The following is a 21,420-nucleotide window of genomic DNA, read 5'->3' as shown; positions in this document are numbered from 1 at the left end:
GACAAGGGAAGAACGAGAAGCAAAGGGCTGTAGAGCAGGAACCACAGAAAATCAGTCAGAGGGGAAAGTCTCTGGAGAAAGCCTGGAGCAGAACATTCACAGCAGAAGAGGAAAGGCAGAAATGTTAACAACTGGAGTGGGATGGAGGAGGGAGAGAAGGGCAGTAATGTGATGACCCAGGAAGTCAGCCTCTCTCTTCATTAGCCATGGGGCACATTTGGATAATGTGTAGAATAATTCCCAGCAATATATAAGGTTTTAACACTTATGTGCTATGTATACAAAGAGATGCAAATAGAATGAGTTTTCAGAGACAGAGCAGTACTGGCTGACTGCACAGGGTAAGTTATTACACACAGGAAAAAAGGAACTTCTGCACACCTTTGGGGTCTTACCAATACATCTTAATGTCCTGGACCATGACAAATGATTGGATAACAACTCTTACTCCCCTTGTCATCATCCATCTTCTTAGGAGGCTTATTTCTTCAAATCCTGATGATGAACCTCTGTAGTCACTTATCTGAGCAGTGAAAATTTATTGCCTTTACTAGAAAATGAAATTCTCTTCCAGGAGAGCTGCAGTGGACACAAAAGGGCAAATTTCCACCCTGGAGTATGTGGATGCATTTTCCTTCTCTTTAGTGGAAACTATACATTTATCCAATGTCAGGATTTGGACTAAATGGTTTCTCCTGTTTTAATAAGAATGGCTAATTTCTAATTAAATAAGCTTACAGATCATAAAGATGCCCTAATGAGAAAAAAAAAAAAAGAAAAAAGAAAAAAATAGATGAGGCCACATACTAATCCTGCTTTCACTGCACATATTTAACAGGGCTGCCAAAGCAAAGTCTCCAAAATACTTACTAATTACACTGGACTGCCTCCAGCTGCTGTCACTGCCAGGCAATGGGCGAACTTTGCAACAAACCAACCCACCAAGAGTTCAGAGATGATATTATTATTTTGGGAAAGCCTTGAAGGGGTCAAGAAACAAGGGAATAAACTAGTGCAGGGCTGATTTGGACAGAAAATAGTCCGTGAACTTCATAAGCAGCTGCAGAAAAATATTTTGGCAAAGCTGGGAGCATCTCCCAAACTGGCAAGCTGCAAGAGAGCAGACTAGACACTCCACAGAATCATGTTGGAATTAAACACACACTGTCCCCAGCAGTTACAGAACCTGTAGTGCAGGGTGGAGTGTAAAAAGAAGAAAAGCCACAGGGCAGAAGTCTATAAACTCAGCTGAAATAATCCATACATGTCATGTGTTCAGTGGCAAGAGATGGTACCCCAAGGGTGGTTGTTCCCAAACACCAAAGGATGGCAGGAAGACCTGAAGGCACATCACATAGAGAATCAAGTTCCTCCTTTTGGCAATCAGTAATGAGAACTAGCAAATCTGTGCAGGTGGCATGTGACTCTGAGGAGAAACAGCACCAGGAGCAGTCTCTGCAGCCTTCTCATCAAGCTGCAGTTGAGCCATTAACAGCTCGAGTCAAGAACCTCCATTCCAGCTTTATAGTGCAAGAAGTGTTGACAGAGCTGCAGGTGCCCAGAGTGACACCATAAATATTGATCAGAGTGCTCATTCCACTTCATTAGCCATGGAGCACACAATGGCTCCCCAGGGACAGGAAAAGGCAGGTCCAGTTTCAATCACACTGCCCTACTCAACTGCAAACCTTGTGGAATATTATTTTAATTACTGCTGCTTATTCATGCCAATTGCAGCCTATTAAAAAAAAAAAAGTGTTTCTGGACAGAGTCAAAACTCTAAGCCACCAGAGAGGTACATCCACACTACATGAATCAGCCCTACATAACAATACCCAAGTGAGCTCTGCAACCAGCAAAAAGCAGTTTTTCAGCCCAGCACCTCACCCTGGGCTTGTCAGAAACACAGGTCATTAACCAGCCCAAGTTCTGCTGCTGCAGCTGGGGTGTTTGTGAGCTACAAAGTGGTCTCTGGCAATGAAGGAGCCCCATAAACTCAGCAGCTTGTTCAGACTGACTTACTGTGGTGGGCTGAACCTGGCTGGCACCAGGTGACCACCAAAGCCACCCTGTCACTGCCCTCCTCAGCTGGCCAGGGGCAGAGATCAGCATGGATTATGGAAGGCTCACGAGGGGAGATAAGGGCAGGGAGGGATCACTCACCACTTACCAGCACAGGCAAAACAGACTCCACTCAGGGAGATTAGTTTAATTACCAGGATAATGAGAAATAAAACCAAATCTTAAAACACCTTCCCTCCCTACTCAGGTTTAACTTTAATCCTGATTTTCTCTTCCAGAAGCCACCCCTGTAGCTCACTTGCTACCAAAACCTTGCCACTCAAAGCCAATACACCTACATAGTACATAAATCCTAAACCATTTAACCTTCAAAAATATATGTCTGGGAACACTGCCAGAGAATATTTGAAAGGGATTACAGTAAATGTATTAGTTGTCACTTAAAATTAAAATATGGATTTCAATTGAAACTCTATATAAGGGGGACTTTTCCCCCCAAAATCCGTTAGTTAGCAGCCATGCTGAACGAAGGAGAAATTGTACAGTCAGCTCAGACTACACAGGGCAAGCTGATATATTTTAAAAGCCACATTTTTATCTACTGAAATAAAACATTTTACTTTTTTATTTTTCTACTTTAATCAGAGTATAACCTCATTAAATGACAGTGTGTGAAAAGCACATATAAACTAGAAAGAAAATATAAAAACTTTCTGAATACTTTAATGTTTATTGCTTTTAGACTTTGATATTCTGGTCTTTACTACTTAAATGCAGTTTAAATGTATTACTTGCCACGGCCTTTACGTTAAACCCAGTAAGTCTGCAATTTGTGATAAAACTCCTTATCTCCCTCTTTCTGAACCTCCGCAGAGATCCAAGGTTAATTTGCAGATAATATTACTTCATGAAATAATTATCTTAGTCTATAGTACTTAAAATAGCTGAATTGAAGGAAGATAGTTTAGCAAATGAAGCTGTTAGGGCTGCAGGATGAGGCTGCTCCCAGGGGCACACCATTCCCACCTGGGGGCAGAGGCTGGGTACCCCAGCCTGGAGCAGCCATTCCCCCAGGAATTTGGGACAGGGATGCTCCATGAAGGTCAGGGATCCAGCCCCACCCAGCCTCCCCTTCCATACCCCCAAATGTCAATAGCAAGGCAGCCTGCCTTCCTCCTCACAGCACTTGCTGAAAAACTACTCTCTCCAGCCATTCTTTCTCATCCTGCTAATTTTTCCAAGCATCCTCCTATTAAACTATACAAATATATTCATTTAGTAAACATCCCATTAACCAGGTCAGCATGCAGTGTTCACAACTTATTATGGAGCAGCACCAAATCAGTCACAGAAGCAATTATGCAATTTTAGAGCAGACAACTCACTTTAATCTTCATATGGGGCTGGGATGTACATGCCAACGTTCATTCACAGGACTCATTCATTTCCAAGCATTGTATTCCATTTGTTTCACCCTCACTTACACGGCACTTGTGTCTTTTGATTTGTAAGTTTTGTGGGTTGTCAGAAAATATGAGCTCAGTGCTCCACCCTTCATGTTAGGGAATTTTTAATTGAATTTAAGGGTATTTCTAAGCTTCTAGTGCCTGGGGGCAGTGGGAGAAGCTGGGCTAGATATTTAGAATCAAGGCTTAAATAAGCATTTTTTAAAAATGAAGAAAAAAATTCCCAGTAACAAACATTAAAGAAGTGAAGATCTTTCCAGAAATATTTAAAATAGGTGGTTGTAGAGAAGAGAAATCAGAGCTAAGAATCTGGGATGCTACAGTTACAACACAGGGGAAAAAAATGCCTGTTAAAATCCCAGCTTTATCCAAAGACATGCATTTATTGAAGTGTCTTGGGAATACCAGATGATAATATTAACAAACAAGAACATGCTCTGTCAACCACATGCAGCACCACAGACATTTTGAAGACCTAAATAAATAATGTATTAGAAAACCTAGCCTAGGCTGAATTAATTCAGACTCCAATGATATAAATGAACAGCAGTAGTGGAATTATTTCCCTGGGACTTAAGTCGTATATTGCATTAAAAGTAAAGTCCTTAAGATACTTATTGATAGGCAAGAAAATGCTATCCTTAGATCTATGCATGTCCAGGGAGCACTCTGCCCAACTCAGAGTCTCAGAGATTCCAAGAGAGTTACCAAATCACTCAGCTTTATTTGCAAACACCATGAAATAGAACAAAACCCTTCTTGGCTCTAGTCCCCTCTGACACAGCACTAAGTGTACAACAAACAGTGCTGACTTGGTACTAAACTTGGGAAATCCACTGAAACCAGGGCAGGGGGGTGATGGGAATTCTGCATCTGGCAACACAAAATGGAATTTGAACTTACAGGATCATCTTGGTTTCTTCAATATATTATGGGCAGCCAAGACCCACCTCCCCCCTGTTTCAGGCATATATGGAGCCTTTTTTACAGAACTGCCCAGCACTGATTGAATTCTTGAGGATTCACCAGTTCTGCTGCATTTTCACTGTAAAAATGATGTGGTATTTTATACCACAACCACATTTACCAGTAATAAATGGAAACAACCCTCAAATCAGGGACAGACCTGAGTGCAGCACCAGAGGAGATGTGGAAAGGGTCCAGGTGGACCTCACACCACCTAGAAGTGACTTTGGGCCTCCAGCAAAGCACCCTGGGCTCACCCAGCCCCAGGAAATTCCCTGCTCACTTGCCAGTGGCAGATAAAGATTGTCTCTCCTTCCAGGAAAGTCACTTTTCAAGCCACAACCATCTCACCCCAGATGCAGTGCCTGAATCCCCATGGACAGCACCAGCCACAAGACTAATCCAAGACCTATCTTTGTGGGGTTGTTTTTTCTTCTCAGGAATATCAAAGGAAAAAGTAGTGTTGTCTCTGTGCCACTGCCCCATTCCACATGTGTGTGTTGGCTCATTCTTACCAGCTTATTCTCTTTCTGATCTTGATAATTACCAGGTCAGTGTGAGGGTTCATTGGTAACAACACCATCAGGCAACTGACGGCAAAATATAGATCACAGTTGTCAGAAAGGAGCTGAGCAAATTCATGCTTAACAGTCCACATCTCCAGGAGGATTTTTAATAATGCATCTGTTTAAAAAAACCACGACAAAAGGATACACTAAAATTACACAGTAGGGGAAGACCAGACTTCAAATTGTAAAATGCATCCCAACAATATAGGATGATTCAGTTTCTAAGGAAACTCCATCTGATGTAGCTATGTTCTCTCCACAAACTTGGCTCTGACATTTGCAAGCTGCCTGAAGAGACAAGCTGAACAAGCTGTTTATTTAGAAAGGTACCTTGAAATATCTTATCCTGTTACTTGTTTAACTCTCCTAAACAAAGGCAGTACCTAATTTGAGGCAATTACAGCCGTACTTCATACAGACAGAAAGAAAAACAACGTACAATGGAATTTTAAATTGTTCTCAATCTCCTCACAGAGCTAATCTTTCTCGACTCACTAATTCACATTCACTTCAGCACTTCACAAAAGCTCCCATTTATTAAATACGAGATTCAATTCACAGATAAACAATTCAATAATGTAATCTACACTTAAAATAATAGCTTGGCTTCAAAGTTTGGGGGGGAATTAGGAGTTTTCCCTTCTTATAGCTGTTCTTAGCATCATTTCTTGTCACAACTTCAGAGCTCAAGTCCTATAATCAAGGTCCTCTGAACTTGTGTTTCCATACAAGGCATGATTTATGTGAGGATTGAATCCTGTCAGGACCTATGTGAGGACTGAATCCTGTCCCACAGAACTCACTGAATTCAGTGGGAAATCTGCCAGCAGGAAGATGTTGAAGAGCATTTAGGAGCCACATCTTGTGGCTGCTTTCCCTGCTCTCCAATTTCTCTGCTACTTCATCACGTGTTTTTCTCTTTCCATTACTACCACCTGACTAATCACAAATTGCTGCCTAATGAAGAGTGCTGGCATTACAATACTTAATTAGAATTAAGAGGAAGATTTACTTGAAAAACCTGACCAACCAATATGCCCCAGAGCCAATCTCAGTGGTGCAGAACTACCCCAAAATTTCCATGTCCCAAATTCATAATTAAAAGTTTGTCAAAACTTCTTATTTTACGGGGGGAGCCTTCCCCTCCAGCATTCATTAACCTCAAAACAAGTGACTAAATTGTTTTTAAATCAGCACTACTTCATAAACAGCTTGATAAAAAGAAACTCAAAGAAAGTACAAGACTTATCTTTCATTCCCACTCAACAGCCTTCAGAACTACTGTACAAAGGTGGCTCTTGCAATCACTCCTGTCCAGCGCCGAAGGAATTTCAGCTACAGAAAAAGCTTTCTGTAGGGCCACCCAGCAGGGAAGGATTAAATTACACAAAAAAAGCCCTGCTTTTCTCCCTCCACTAAAGGGCTGTGGTCAGAGATCAATGTGAGAAGCTGTCTATTGAAGTTGCAGGAATTATTCCCTTATTTAAGCCTCAGAGAAGGTTGATGCTGACACCAGAGCAGAGCACAGAGGCAGAGCCTGGGTGCAGCTCCTGCCTGAGGAACAGGGAGCACTGAGAGCTCCAGGGTGCTCCCAGCCCCACAGCCCCACTTCTTACATATATTCACTACCAGGTCTCAGTCTCCTCTCTGTAGAATCAGGTTTAGTTTGTTTCTACTTCATACAGATCTTAACTGGCTTGTTTTGAAACATTCTTATTACCATGAGTCATATCATAGGATTTGTAATCCATCCCACTGAAGCTCACACACAGAATGCAATAAAACACAGCCAGTTACTTCTTTACCCTAATGATCTCCTGTTTAATTTAAGCCTTTTATACAGTTTCGACTATTTCTCTCAGGAAACAAAGTCTTGGCTAAAGCAATTTTGGACTGTGAATTGGGCAATTTTCTCTCTATTAAGAATTTGAAAAATATCACATGTGCCAAATACTATATTCAGGCTTGTTTCAGCCTGGCAACTTAAGAAAATCAGAACTTGCCATTGTACAGTTTATCCATCAGATGAACACCAGAAAATTTTAAAACCTTTTATTAGCATAAGCAAAATGGCTTAGAGACTCCACTTGGGATGAGCAGGATAAAAAGATGACATAAAGCATCCCCATTTCTTATATTCCCCAAGAAGCTGCGAGTTTTAAAGTCTTAACACAAATGTTACCAAATCATGAGTGAGGTATGCCATCTATAATAGCTACATATGATAAACACTTCCTTCCCAAGCAGAAAAAGCAATGAAACCCTTAACCCCTTTTGGAACCCACTTAATCCAAAAAAACAGCACCGTTATGGATGAGAAGAACTCTCACTGTCACATCTTCCACCTGCTCCTCCTGGTACCTTCAGCCACTTTTGGGTCACAGACACAGAATTTTGTCATTAGTAGTATTTTCCAAATGGATCCTTCCAACCTCCTTCCTCTTTCATCCACTTCATTAATTTTAGAACTTGTCATCAACCTACCTTTTTAACACAGTTCAAAACAATACTACTTTGCTCACATCTTTTTCTGAATCAGAGTTGCCTAAGAAATACAGTAAATCTCCAAAAGGAACAGAAACTACATGTGTGTGAAGTTCTACTTACTTTAAAGAAAACAGCCAAGCAGGTATTTTATCCCTCATTTCACTGACAAAACAGGAATTGCTGTTGGTACTTACAGGTATTTTTCTAGTTTCTTACTGAAACAACTTGGGGGTTTTGTCTACAATAGAAGCAAAACCAAATAAAACCATTATACAATTTCTTTTCCAGACTTAAAAAATTAGTTACAAATACCCCTGCAGTTACAATATACCACAAAAGAACCTTATTTCAGTCTCACAATCAAAAGGTTAGAAAGCATGAAACTCAATACAGACTTCCTAGACATTAAAAGCAATTTATAAATAAATAGCTTTAAACTATACATATGCACTTGTCTGGTATATAAATGCTAATCCTCCTATGCAGTTTCCTCAAAGCACTTGCACCAAAGTAACAGAGCTACAGGTCACACACACACACACACACTGCTCTTTAGGTAACCTTTACCACAAGCTCAGATCAAAGCAGGTCAAACTTATTCCTTAACATTTAAAACAGAAAGGGCAATACAGATCTTGCCATATTAACTGATGTTTATATTTTTCTTAATGTTATACCTCCTATTTCTGAAAGGGCTACCTCGAACCTTTGCTCCTAACCTACAAGTGTTTGAAGATAAGGTTAATTTTTTAAAAACATCAGCACCTGTGGCTCCCTCTCACCAGTGCAAGTGGGAGATGGGGATTTGAAAATCCATCTCCTCTCTGCTGAAACAGCCATAGGGAAGAAACAGCCTTTGCCCTCACCACTTTACCACTGCTCTGAAGTCTTGTAAAACATCTCTCAGAGACAGAGGGTATCAAAAAGGAGCACTAGATGCTGAAAGAATCATGGTTTTGCATAGCAATTCATCTGAGGGCATTCTGCACTGACCACAAGCTCACACTCAGCTGGCACAGAAACCCCTGAGTTCACAGGTGGCTGTAATATCTGACAGCACAGGAATGATGAGAGCTGGCTGTATTCCTAATAAACTCCACTGTATCTCCATCAGCCAAATATGAGGAGCTAATATTACCCCTGGATACCAACCATAGCTGCCTTCTGGATGACTGACACAAGACACAGCACCAGCATTTGAAAAAGCACAGTCACAGCTTAGCTGGAAATCATGTAACACATTTGCATTCAAAGATTAAGAAAATGAATCAGAGTATGCTTGAGTTTAACCTCTCAATTCATGCCCACAGCCTGCCACCTGCCCAGCATAAGTCATTTCAGCCTGTACTTCAGTGAAATATTCCTGACTGCAAGACAGTTATTTACACAAATGTAGCTACTACAAGAATCATTTACAGACTTTTCCATTTCTGCCTTCCTTAGCTGGTGGGCCACGTTTGCTATAATCTTGAATGAAGTAAAACTGTTAAAGTGTGACTAAGCACAGAAAGCTCTAACTTTCTAGCAGCTTACCTTAAAATTAACCTGAAGCTGATCTTCTGCTTCTTTTGCATACATCAATTTCAGTAGAGGATGCAAAGACAGTAAATTCTCCTGAACTCATGGCAGTGTCTGTCCTCAGACTGACTGTGCACCAGTGCTAGCACAGGGCACAATCTGCATTTTGGCTTTTTGAATGTTTCCAGCAGGAGACATCAAATATTTGGCATGGTCCCAGCTGCTGGGAGGTAAGGCTTGATGGAGGAAAGTCAATCCACCCCACCTGGCTCGTTAACAACCAGCCTGCTCAAAGAGAACATCAATCTTTATGCCTACAAGAAACACAGCTCCCAAATCTACTGAACAACTCACACACCGTATTTCAGGATTTCTCAAACCCTCAGCTCTGCTACTACACTGCAATTTCCTCCTTCCACCATGGCTGCTAAATGAGAAATATGGATCTTATCTAATTGCTAGAAAGCTTTGAATGTTGCTTTTTAGAATATGTGTTTCGAAAAGTCAGGAAAACACAGGTTTGGGATCAGCATCTCCAGGGATAGGGTATGGTGGGATACACTCCATAACTAAGAGGAAAGAAATTATTTCAACCTGATTTTCAGTAAACTGAACATGGCAAATCTTTTCTCTGAAAAATTAAACAGAATCTGCAAATTAATTCTGTACCATCAATCCACTGTAAAATGAAAAACAGCCCCTCTTGGAGACTGCAGGACATGCTGGGTCTGACCTGGAAAGACAGAGAGGCAACTCAGCACATCACTGTAATATTCTAACCCTAAAGAGTCTTCAGCTTCTCCGAGTGCAGAGCTTCACTGTCAACCTCCGGCAGAACGTAATATTGGATCTTAAAATAACACTGCTTTGATTACCTTACTTCCCTTTACTCCTCACTTCAATTCCAACAGGATTTCAGTGTCTGCTCTGGCAATTGAGTTGTGTGAATAATGGATTTCTGTTTGGGCACTGAACCAAAAAAAAAAAAAAAAAACTCAAAAAAAAAAAAGGGAAAGGAAGAAAAAACGTAATGTTTAAAGCAGTACTGAAGAGAGACTGGGGGAGGATTTAGGAAAAAAAGCAATTTCAAGATAAGGAAAAATGTTTGTTTAACCAGAAAGGAATATTTTGCTTTTGTTAACAACCTCTTTTAAAAATATTTTGAATTTTTAAGACTAGTTCATTTCCAAAAAGAAACCCTGAAACATTAATCATTTAATCTAAAAACTGCTGAAAGAAAACATCTTGTCTCTGAAAATACTCTTCTCCAGTTGTACAAACAAAACTGCCAGATGGAACAGAAACTTGGAAATAGATGCATTTCAACCCAAACATGTACTTTTCCAGTGAACTTATTAATACTTAAAAACACAAGCCCTCCTATCTCCTTGGCAAGTGCCAGGTTCTAGATTCCTGCTGCCTAGAACCACAGCGATGGCACAGGGAAATGAAGCAAAACTGCTGTGCTGAAGCTCCTCTCAGCAGCACTGCCAGAACACCTCTGGCAGCAGTGATTATCCCCAAGCTGCCCCCTGGGCAAACAGTCCACAGCAGGGAGTTCACTCCTTGCAGCCCTGAGAGCTGCCAGATGTGACCCATGGTCAGATGGCTGGCAGCAGCACAGACACCCCCAGGTGCCTGCAGGTGAGCTGAGGCACAAGGGGCTGAGGATGCTGTTTTGGGAAAGGTCCCAGGACAGTCCTAGAGGGAAAAGGGAGAGAGAGATAAGAATCCTGGGCCCCTCTGGACTCTGCTCCCCTGGCTCAGCACCTGCATCTCCCTGGCTCTGCATGAACTGTGTGTGAATAATGAACTGAGAGATTGTTCAGCACTGGTATAAATATTGTCCTCAAAATGAAGACAGCATTTCTAACAAGTTTGGATTGCCAGGCTGGATGGGGCCCTGAGCAACCTGGAGGCATCCCAGCCCATGGCAGAGGGGACTGGAATGAGATGATCTTTAAAGCCCCTTCCAACTCAAACCATTCTCTGATTCCATGAATTTAATTCCCATAAACCAAAGAAACCCTGACACCCAAGCTGACAGTACAGAAAGGCAAATACTCAGCAGCTTTTGAGCTGTGCTTAGATTTGTTAACTAGGAGTAGAATAGAAGACCCTGAATCCAGCAAAATCACATGACCTTCGCATTAATCCTTGTTGTTGACCTAATAATTTCTGATTAAAACAATTAAGCCTTTGGGTATTACTCATTTCGTATATTTGATTACTTAGACACCATGCTGTTCACTGTCACAGAGAACTCCTCTCTGCTACTAATAGTTCTTCAGGTAGGAATCTGAACAAGCAGAAGCAAATTAATAAATGATGACATGGGAATTCCAGCAAAATAGATTGATGACTTGTGGGTATGATTCTGAATAATAACATTTTACAATCTACTCAAGAGCACTGCTAATAGGCAAGAATTCGTTTATGGCATTGTCAGAAACATTTATAAAATGCTGGGAAAATGAATTGTTACTTTTATGAGTCATACTAGTTATTTCATGAGTTTATTGTTATAGTTCCTTTTACGTATGTTCTCAGGTTGTACTCCTCTCTATAATGACTACTCTGCACAAGCTGCATAATAGGCATTTCTAAACACATGGTTTGGTTCAACATTTGTCTTGTTTCAATCTGATTTCCTATTATTAATGCAGCCTAAAATAGATGTGGAAAATAACAATAAAAAGGATGCCCAAATTCCTCCATCAGCCTGAGCCCAACATGTTTATATATTTCTCAGCACCTAAATCAAACAACTGTGAAATTACCTCTGAAGGTACAACTGCTCCTGTCTGGACTGAAGTTCTACCTGCTGACCCTGAGCCAAGCTCTGCAGTCTGAGTGCCCCTGACTCACCACACTCAAAGTGCTTGTACCTCTTAAAAAGACAAAAGAAGCAATGAACACAAAAGATGAGTTTGGTCACTGTATTCAAAAAATGAAATGCAATATGCTTTGACTACTGTACAATTGCATCTGAAAGTTTTGAGAATGTTCATATTTTGTGAACTGGGAAGTTTTCAGGGAGTTCCTTCCATTGGGTCAATGCATAGTAATGTTTGTTGGTTCTATAATCAAGATTGTCCAAAATCAAATGTCAGACACTTGCAGCTCTCTGCCCAAGAATACATTACTAACAGGCAATTATTCAATTCCTTGTTGAACAACCGAAAACAACCACTTGAGAAAAATCACAAATAACTCCTGAGGTGTCTGTAAATATATAAATAAAAAAGAGTTTTCAAATAAATTCTTTTAACTGACATATAGATCAATGTAGCCAATGACACACTTACACAATCCAATTTTTAGTACAATCATCAATTTTCCTATACTATTCTTTTGGCTTCACAGACTTTCCCAAAAATATCCATTGACCTTCACTTGCTAAATAAAGAAACACCTTCCTGAAAAATTTTATTTAGAAGGAACATACAAAATAAATCTTTCTCCATTCTATGCATTACTTCACATTATTCAATTTGATTTATTTAATTTGACTTATTACACTACTGTGTTTAGTTGATACAGAAGAGAAGCACTCAAGGGATATGGACCAGACACTAGGAGTATCTTGCACGTGTCATATACGTGTTTAGTAAGTTATTAACAGAGATTAGAGACACTTCTAGGTGGGAGCAGACACCTAATAATGACAAAGTAATGAGATTACTATTGTCTTCTCATTACTCCTCATCTATGCTAAAGTACTGCAAATCACAAATTACAGACTCCAGCTACTACATAAAACCCTGCTGTCCATAGTATGAGCTCTGTGGAACACTTCATTGTCAGAGATTAACCTATTTAAGAAACAAAAAGCCATTTCTGTACCTCCAGGCTGAGCACAAGGGTTACATCACTGAAGTTCATGCAAGCCCTTATACAGAGATGTTGTTTTGACAGGAAAGTCTTCAGAGAAACCCTGCAAATCAGAGTTTGAACCATCTGTGACTCACTTCTGAACTGTCCAAGCTCCACCTCACACCAGCAGCAATTTGTCACCCGGGACAGTGTCCCAAAATCTCACCAGGAAGGATGGAGAGAGGCTTTTTAACATGGAAAGAAAGGACACTACAAGGGATTCAAAGGTGAGGTTTTAGTTGGAGAAAGAGATTTTTTAGCCCCTGCTCACCTCTCTCATGGCCTGGGCTGGCACCATGGACATGGCAGAACGAAAATGTGGTGACCCAAAGCTCCTTTTTGGCAAGTGAACAAACAGACTCCACATGGAATCTCTGTCCCTGAGCCATGGAGAGCCCAGTGTCACAGCTGGGCCCTGGCAAAGGACAAGGGTGTAGCCCTGAGGATGGAGGGGACAAGGTAGGAAAGGACAAGAAGGCTGATGCCAAAGTCCTCTGCAGCACAGCTGACACCAACAGCACTGCCAGAGGAGCTGCTTTGGAGAGGAGTGAGCACACTGCAGCAACACGAGGAGAGCATCACGTCACCAAGTCTGGCATTCACATGAAAATGAAGGTGTCTTGCCAGCAGGGATACAGAGACAACCCAAAGTACCCTAATCAACACACTCCACGCCCAAATGAACTGTTAAGATGATGATACACTGGATTCCTGCATTTAACAGGGTCCAAAAAAATTTTTTTTCACCCCTTCAGGCATTCAGTAAGAATACTGAGCAATAATGCCAGGCATGGATGACAGAACAACTGGATAAATCACTGGATTTTAGGAGATGGAGCTCAATTCTACAAAAGATGCTTAAGTAAATGAAAATAGCAGCACACAATGCAGCTTTCAGCAGGGCTGTTGCTTGCACAGAATACTGAACATGTGTACAATGCTAAGCATGGACACAGGCCTTATGCTACTTCACCTGTAAATGACACATCTCAGTTTAACACAACTCCCTCCTGACCTCCTACTGCCAGCTAACCAGCTATTCCAGGTAAAACACATTAAGCAAAGCTGACACTTACTCCAACTTTTATAAAAAAAAATAAAATTACTTCTGGCAAAGGAAATCTAGGTAAGAGAACATTACAGAAAGGAGTAAGTAAGGTTATAAACAAAGCAACTCTCTTAGTGAATTGAGAGAAGAAGAAACAACTTGACTCCTTTTCCCCCCTTTTTCTGATTCTTCCAGACTTCTCATACTCAGTCAAAAGTTCAGCAAGGCTTAATAGCTGTATTAAGCAGTGATTCTAACCTGCCTGATGACCTGGATATTTCCTGGTGAAACCTTCTCAGTTTTAAGTGGACACTGATCACATCTAGTGACAATGTTTGCCTCAGGCAGGCGGGGTGGGAAGAGTGCCCCAACGTATTTTTTTGTCACAAGAACATGCACAGAATAATTGAAATGAAAAGGGTATTGTGACACTTCCAATACCTTGTTGAACAACTGAGTGAAGAAGAGACACACTTGAAAGGCCTGGCTTCTGAAGGATCATAGCCACAGAGAACAGTTTGATCAGAGATCAGTTGCATCTGCCACAGAACACACTCTCCATCCCCAGCACAAGTTGGTGCAGAGATGGATGCTGGCACAGCTCTAACTGTGGGAAGTACATGGTGCTCCTAGCAATAGCAGCTCCATCTGCACACATCCTGCTGGCCTGGAGCCCCAGTGATCATCACACATCAGCACAGACCACTCAGGCAAAATACAGACTGAGCTCTTTGCTCTCTATATTCTGGCTGTGTCGTTTGGAAACAACTGAAGATTTCTTTTTCCCCTCCCATTCTCTCACAAACTTACAAGAAAACCACACAGATTTAAATATATTTCAGGAGAATCCATGCCCTTCAGATAAAGCAGCCACCATTTCTTTCTGCAGGGTTCTAATGCCTTGGAAACAAGCCACTATTTTAACCACTTGCCAATTAACCACTCTTGTTAACACCTTGAAATTGTTTCCTGTGATTGGTCTCAGCACCACATAAAAGAGGAATTCTCCATTTCAGATACAATATCAGGCTCCAAGGTTGCACAATTTTGCCACTTTTGAGATGATAGCACAGTCTCGCTGTGACTAAGGACTGCAAAATTGTGCTCCATGTAATTGAATCTAAAGATCTGACAACAGTGACCTTATCAAGAAAGGAAACTTTTGGCTGAGGTTCAAACCATACACAAGAAATAACATCTTGCTGGCTGTTTGTAAACGTCACATAAAAATGTACTTATTCATTATTAGCAACTTGTACCCTGAACACTCTGCAAGTCTCAAACTGCTGCCAAGGGAAGGATTACTTGGTACAATCATTTCATTTACATCTTAGCCTTGTATTAATTTTGGCAGCACAACCAAGCATCCCTGCTCATGACTGTAACTGCTATCCCAATGAGAGAATTATTCACACCACAGGCTGGAAACTGAGGATAGAAGTAGTTCTGGGGGCAAGATTGATATTCTGAATGCCCACAGTGCTGCTGACCTCAGCAAGAGCTCTACTTCAGTACAAATATCCCACTTTTGTAAGAATAAAGCCAGCAATGACAACACAGGTCCTGCATTGGTGAGCCATCCCCTTTTGGATAAAATGGAAGAAAAGGCTCCAGGCAAAATCCCCTATCAGTCCTATCAGCCCCAGGCTTTCAGGAGCAACAGAGTCAACTCAAAAATCTGAAAGTCTGATAAAAAAAAACCTCAGTCAGGAGTCATTGTACATAATCACAATTGTTCTGTAACAAAATGTCAATTTGGGAGGCACAGAACCCCACAGGGCTTTCAAGAGCAGAGCCCAGCTCACCTCTCCTGCTCTTGCAGACAGCTTTCAGGACACGGTGGCCAGGCCCACACTTCCCATGGTCAGTCACACACAGTCCCTCTGACACCACCCACTCATGGCACTGAGCCTCTTCACAGGGAATGGATTCCACCAAATGGGGACAACTTGCCAGGGTGCCCACTGGATCCACGACCACTTGCCTTCGTCTCATCCTAAAGCCTGGAAGAAGCAGAGCTGAATTAGCTGGACAGCAGCAGAAATATTCATACAATAATAGGACTATATGGGGCATCTGCAGCTGAGGGATTTGAAGAGAAACAAGAGAACAATATTTACAAACTGCATTGACTGGGACAGCACTCAGCTGTTTGAGCCCACAGCCCAGGCATGCAAAATCTAACCATGTGCAAAGAATGCCAACAACCCACATTTTTCACATTTCTTTTTCCCTTTCATCAGCATTAGATAGAAATACACATGTCAGAATACAGACATTTACCAGCCATGCATATATTAAAGTTATAACAGCATTGAGATAAAAAGAGGGGAAGAGTTAAGGAACTGAAGATATAAATGACATCTATATTCTGCCTGGGAATCCACTAATGAAAGGACTTGTTTTGAGACACAGCAGAGCAGTTTACTAAGAAATTAGAATTCTGCTTTATGAAGGTGTAAGGTTTTCTGATACATAATGCATATCAGACCTCTTTGAAATGACATCCTATTAAACTGAAAGATTCAAATGTAAAGTGGAAGAAAAAGGTTACAGAAATAATCATAGAATTGATTACATAATCTACCTCCTTCTGGATAAAACCAAAAGTCATGTTGCTATATACAATGCAGAACTAATACACAAGTATCTTTCAGTGTGTTCTGTTATGTAAATGACACAGAATTCTAAGAAAAAGGCAGAAAAAAGTACATGGGGGTCTTTCCTCCAACAGTCTTGAAACAGGGCCAAATACACAGCATTAGTAGAGGTCACATGGAAATGCTTAGCTCATGAAACAGAAAACTAAAAATAAAACATCCCAGAGAATACAACAGATCAAACTTCCACAGTTCTCAAAAGCAAAAAAGAAATTTTTCAAAACAATTTAAACATGAAATGCTTTTGCAAATATTTCTATTTTTTATTATTGCTCCTTCTGTTTGAGAATTTTTGACCTGTTTAAATAATTTCACAAACTTCAGCAGTTTTTGGAAAAGTGTAATTTCCAAACATGCACTCCAAGAGTCATCTCTGCAACTTAGAGCCTTAGGAAAGGCTCTGCAAGGAATCTCAACATGTCACAGCAACAAACACGTACAGCAGTCAATTAAAATCCAGGAGAGGTTGAATTACAATTGCACATTCTTCTTTCAGGAATTTAAACCAAACCCAGAACAATGAGAACAACCTCTTGGGTGCACCTGAGTCCAGATTTCAGGGCTGTGGGATGCACCTCCATCCTGATACCTTGCCCTGGAATCCAGGCATGCAGCAGGACTTCCAAGGGGGATCAGAGAGGGGCAGCCTGGCAGCTGCTAGCCCAGAAATCCAGTGCAGGATAAAAGGACCTGAATCAGCTTGAAAAATCTCATTTTTCCTTCTCACGCGAATAACGGCAAAAGGCCTTTAAAGGTCATATTCCACTACATACATCCAAGAGCTTCATCCTGTGTTAGATTATTTTTTTTTAAATCACATTAAGCTCCCAATGTCAAATGTGACAGCACTGCTTTTGCAGTGTTTCTGCAATACTCCATCCCCTGCTCACCTCTCCCCCCGTGGCGGTGCTGGCAGCTCTCGGGCAGGCAGGGACCCCACGGTGACCAGGAGGACACCACACACTCAGCTGGGCATGGCAGGTGACACACCTGGGAGCTGGGGGGAGCAGGACCCTGGCACAGCTTCCCATCCACAGGTCTGGCAACTAAGAACAAAAATAAAAAGGAAAAATGAAAGGTGAGGCTGTAACTCTGCCCTGGAGTTTACTGCTGGCCTTAGTTTTCCATAATGCTCCAAAATCCAGTCATTTTTCAGGGTCTTATCTCCCAGGCCAAAAAGTTAATCCTGTGTTCAGAAAGGCACTTACAAGTTTTATCTAAATCACTCATATTCAGCAAGCCAGTTGAGACTATGCTTAGTGGTAAGTAGGTGCTTTTAAAGTAGATTCAGTGCTGATTTTCAGCAATGCTGGAGCAACAGGCTGGGATCTAATCATTGATTTGAGTTGCTTGCACCCCTGGATCTCCAATCCTCTTAATCCCAGAAATGAGCCAATCCCAAATTCTGACAAGTATCAGTTTAGTTGATAGTGACAATAGATTTGGGAAGTTGACTCTCTTTGTATTTTCATTTATCATAAGATATTTCTAGATTCAATTAACCTCTCTCCCCTTTTTATTCGGGGCAGAGGGAGGAAGGAAAAGAAAAAGAAAGACTCTTAAATCTGTCCTCTGAGTCATTATATTATATTGCATTTTAATTACATTACAGGCTGAATTTGGCTGTCTCTTTAGATAAATCAATATCAAAGCAGTCTTTCAAAAGGCAAAGGCTTGTTTGAGTTTACTCTGCCATGGCATTACCAAGACTTCATTAATTTTTATAGCTACTGAGTTTGTTTTATCCTCATTTTTATTTTTAATGTCTGTTTTTCTTTGCTTCCATGCATGGAATTGATTTGAAAAGAATTTATAAAAACATGCCAAATATATGAGTAATCTTTCCTTTTTCTGATATTACACCATTTTCTTTACAATGAATCATTTGAAGGAAAACAAAACTTTTTTTTACACAAGACCAGTGCTTAAAATCTCAAATTTTGACTTGCACATCCTGAAGCTGAGTTTAGACCTATCAGTCAGAGCTGATATTCAGACCAATATCAGTGCTTATGATTCCAACTCATCAGAATAATGGGATTAAAGAACAGTGTGATTTAATTCTAAGCTGAAAGATAATATATTAGTAAAAAAAGACAATTTTCTGAATTATTTCTGAGACACTGTAAGGCTTCTGACGTGCTCATTTAAAGATTAGAATGAGATGGCATAAATCAAATTCACCTGAATGGTCACATAAAGAGACCTCTTCTAGGGACCTTGCAAGTGAAGTGACAGACAGAATGAGATAAATATTAGAATTTTAAGGATAAGAGTATTTATTTTACCAAGGAGTCTCATGCATGGCTTAACCTGCCTCTGGATCAGTTTTCTAAGAGCTCACCTAAGAAATTAAAGGAACTAAAACTGAGTGCAGATGGTCAACCCAAGGAATAAAGTCCAGTCCTGCTTTTCTCCAACTCAAGGTGTCATTGCTGGGAATTTGTCTTCCCTCCTCACAGATTTTTAGGTTGTTCAGAATTTAACTGTTTAAATGAGGAAGCCACTAGATACAGCCGAAGGATTGTCCTTCCTTGAAAAACAACCAGTGTACCAAACACTATTTTAAAAGGATTTTGGATAAAATAAAACCAAGCAAATTTGATTACAAAAAGTTAAAGGGGCTACCAGCCACCCCAGACTCATGGATGACTTCTGCCCCTTCTGATGCAAATCTCTGCCTTCCTCTCCCTGCTCTAGCACAGGGAGCTCTTTTCCCAGGACCTACATCCCAGTTGTCACTGGAATAAGATTGTTTGCTCACTTCCTTAAGTAGTTCTTTGCATTCTATAAAAGGTAAATCAGAAAATACTGGTCTAATCAAGTAGCAAATACATTCCAAGTCTTTACCAGCTTACACTCACTCTACACTGACTGCAATGCTCCAGTCAGTCCTCAGGAATCACACCAGAACAAAAAAAACCCAAGCTGCAATGATAAATGCATACACAAGTCTATCCTTTTTCAATACCTGGCAGGTATAGAGACATGGTTTCCAGCCAAAGTGACAGGATGGACCAGTAGGGTCCTCTTTAAAACAGAATTTCATCCCTTCTTCAGCCATTTGATTAAAAACTCTGATTTCCATCAGGTTTATTTCAAAGCTTGATGTGATTTTCTACTGCCCTTCTTTTATACTCTAACCAGTTTATTGTAAAGGAATAATAAGGGGGACATTTGTGAACCTTTTAATGCCAAAATTCTCACACACTGCAGCCTCCAAATGGCACAGGTAGCCTGGCTGGGGATGTCCTGTTCAGGGAAAAAACCTGACACTATGCCTATGATAAATGGGCACAGCTGCCAGGAATGTCTTTAGGAATGGACCAGCCTTCTGATTTCGCTCAATAATTGACTCTCTAATGGCATTTTCCTGTATTCATACAGAAAAAGTGCTTTGTGTGTAATTATTTTCCTTGGAACAATATTAGCCATGTTTTTGGAGGAAGGTGAAAGGCAGAGCCAGGGAAGCAAAGAGTGGGAGGGGGAGGCAACATCTCTGATTCAAGTAGCAGATTATTTATGACACTTGTTTGTACCTTTTAAAATCCCATGTTCTTCCCAATCTATAGAATAAACTTGAAAAAGCAATCAAGCACTAATCTGGGAGCCTCTGAAACATTGCACATTTCTATAGCTGTTATATTGAATCTATCCTTTTTAAATGTGACTGCAGCTGTTCCCAGCACCAGAGTCTTGCCTCAAGTTTGAATTTTACTATTTGCTGTTATTTTCAGGTTATTGCTACCAGCAGGAGATAATAAATTGGGTTCTAAAGTGTCTTGTTTCCCTATATATTTTTACTGAGGTAATGATTTGGAGGAAGAGCAGAAGAGGAAATCAGCTCTGATATGATTATTTCCATAATGTAATTTTAAGCCAATAAATAAATTATCTTTGAATACTGTCATGTGGACAGATACTTGCAGGCACACATACCAATACTATGTTAAAAGCAATGCTGACCAGACAGAGGCAGAAATGCATAGGATAGCATTTTGTTTGCAGGGGGTCCTGTCAAATATGGTTTTCCAACTCCTCAGGAGGTAAATAACACTTTTTTTCCTGGACTTTAACTACATTTCCCTTTTACAATGAAAACCCAAGTGTTGTTCATACTAAAACCAAAATGAGACTTTTCTAAATATCACCAATATATCTGGAATACACACAAAGATTATCAGCTCTGCCTTGTACATATTTTAGGTAATATTCAATTCTAAAGAAAATAGATCTAAATGTTTAGCATATGGCAAAACTAATCCAAATTAATTGCCAGGATACAAGGCAGGTATGAGAAAAGGATGGCATATTCTTTTGAAAGCTCTTACTGCCTTTGCTGGGACTTACAAACCAAAGACACTTGGATCAATACAAAGGGAAATTACTTGAGAAAACCACAAAGGAGTGAGTTATGTTATAAAAACCTTCATGTCTAAAACACGATAGGGGTAAGCCCAGCACAACATTTGTGAGTAATTTCTCTAACCTGAAAGACATTTTTATAGCAAAAACAAAACATCACACGAGGGAGAAGTGGTGAATGCAGTCTGCCCAGCCAGGAAATGGCACCAACCCCAGTCCCTTGCATCTCTCCATTAAGGAGCCTAACGCTCCCCATGTCAGATGGAAAGGGTTCCTTTATGCTTTGAGGAAGAATCAATTCGTTTTGAAGCCACTAAGCACAAAGTTGGAGGCCTATTTTCAATTAAAATCTATTTAATAGACAAGGAACAACGTCTGAATAGAAGGCTAATCACAGCATGAAAGAGGGTTAATAGTGGATTGCCAAGAGCAACAATGGTTTA

The 21,420-nt window shown here is 40.5% G+C and overlaps 1 protein-coding gene across 3 annotated transcripts in view; it reads right to left on the bottom strand.

The window, feature by feature from the left end:
* The window catches only part of THSD7B (thrombospondin type 1 domain containing 7B), a 295,328-nt gene that overhangs the window by 145,934 nt on the left and 127,974 nt on the right, over positions 1 to 21,420 (bottom strand). For all 3 annotated transcript variants that reach the window (XR_014853539.1, XM_085067129.1, XM_085067128.1), the window contains exons 7-8: positions 17,503 to 17,658; positions 15,758 to 15,955 (exon numbers count right to left, since the gene is read on the bottom strand). Coding sequence is in view for 2 of the 3 variants with exons in the window: in XM_085067129.1 (XP_084923255.1) it covers positions 15,758 to 15,955; positions 17,503 to 17,658 (354 nt within the window). In the remaining variant the exon portion in view is untranslated. The remainder of the gene's footprint in view (positions 1 to 15,757; positions 15,956 to 17,502; positions 17,659 to 21,420) is intronic.

The sequence above is a fragment of the Lichenostomus cassidix genome, chromosome 7 (assembly GCF_008360975.1).
Source record: "Lichenostomus cassidix isolate B80296 chromosome 7, HeHo_3.0, whole genome shotgun sequence".
Lineage (NCBI taxonomy): Eukaryota > Metazoa > Chordata > Aves > Passeriformes > Meliphagidae > Lichenostomus > Lichenostomus cassidix.
This window is presented reverse-complemented; position numbering and strand designations above follow the sequence as displayed.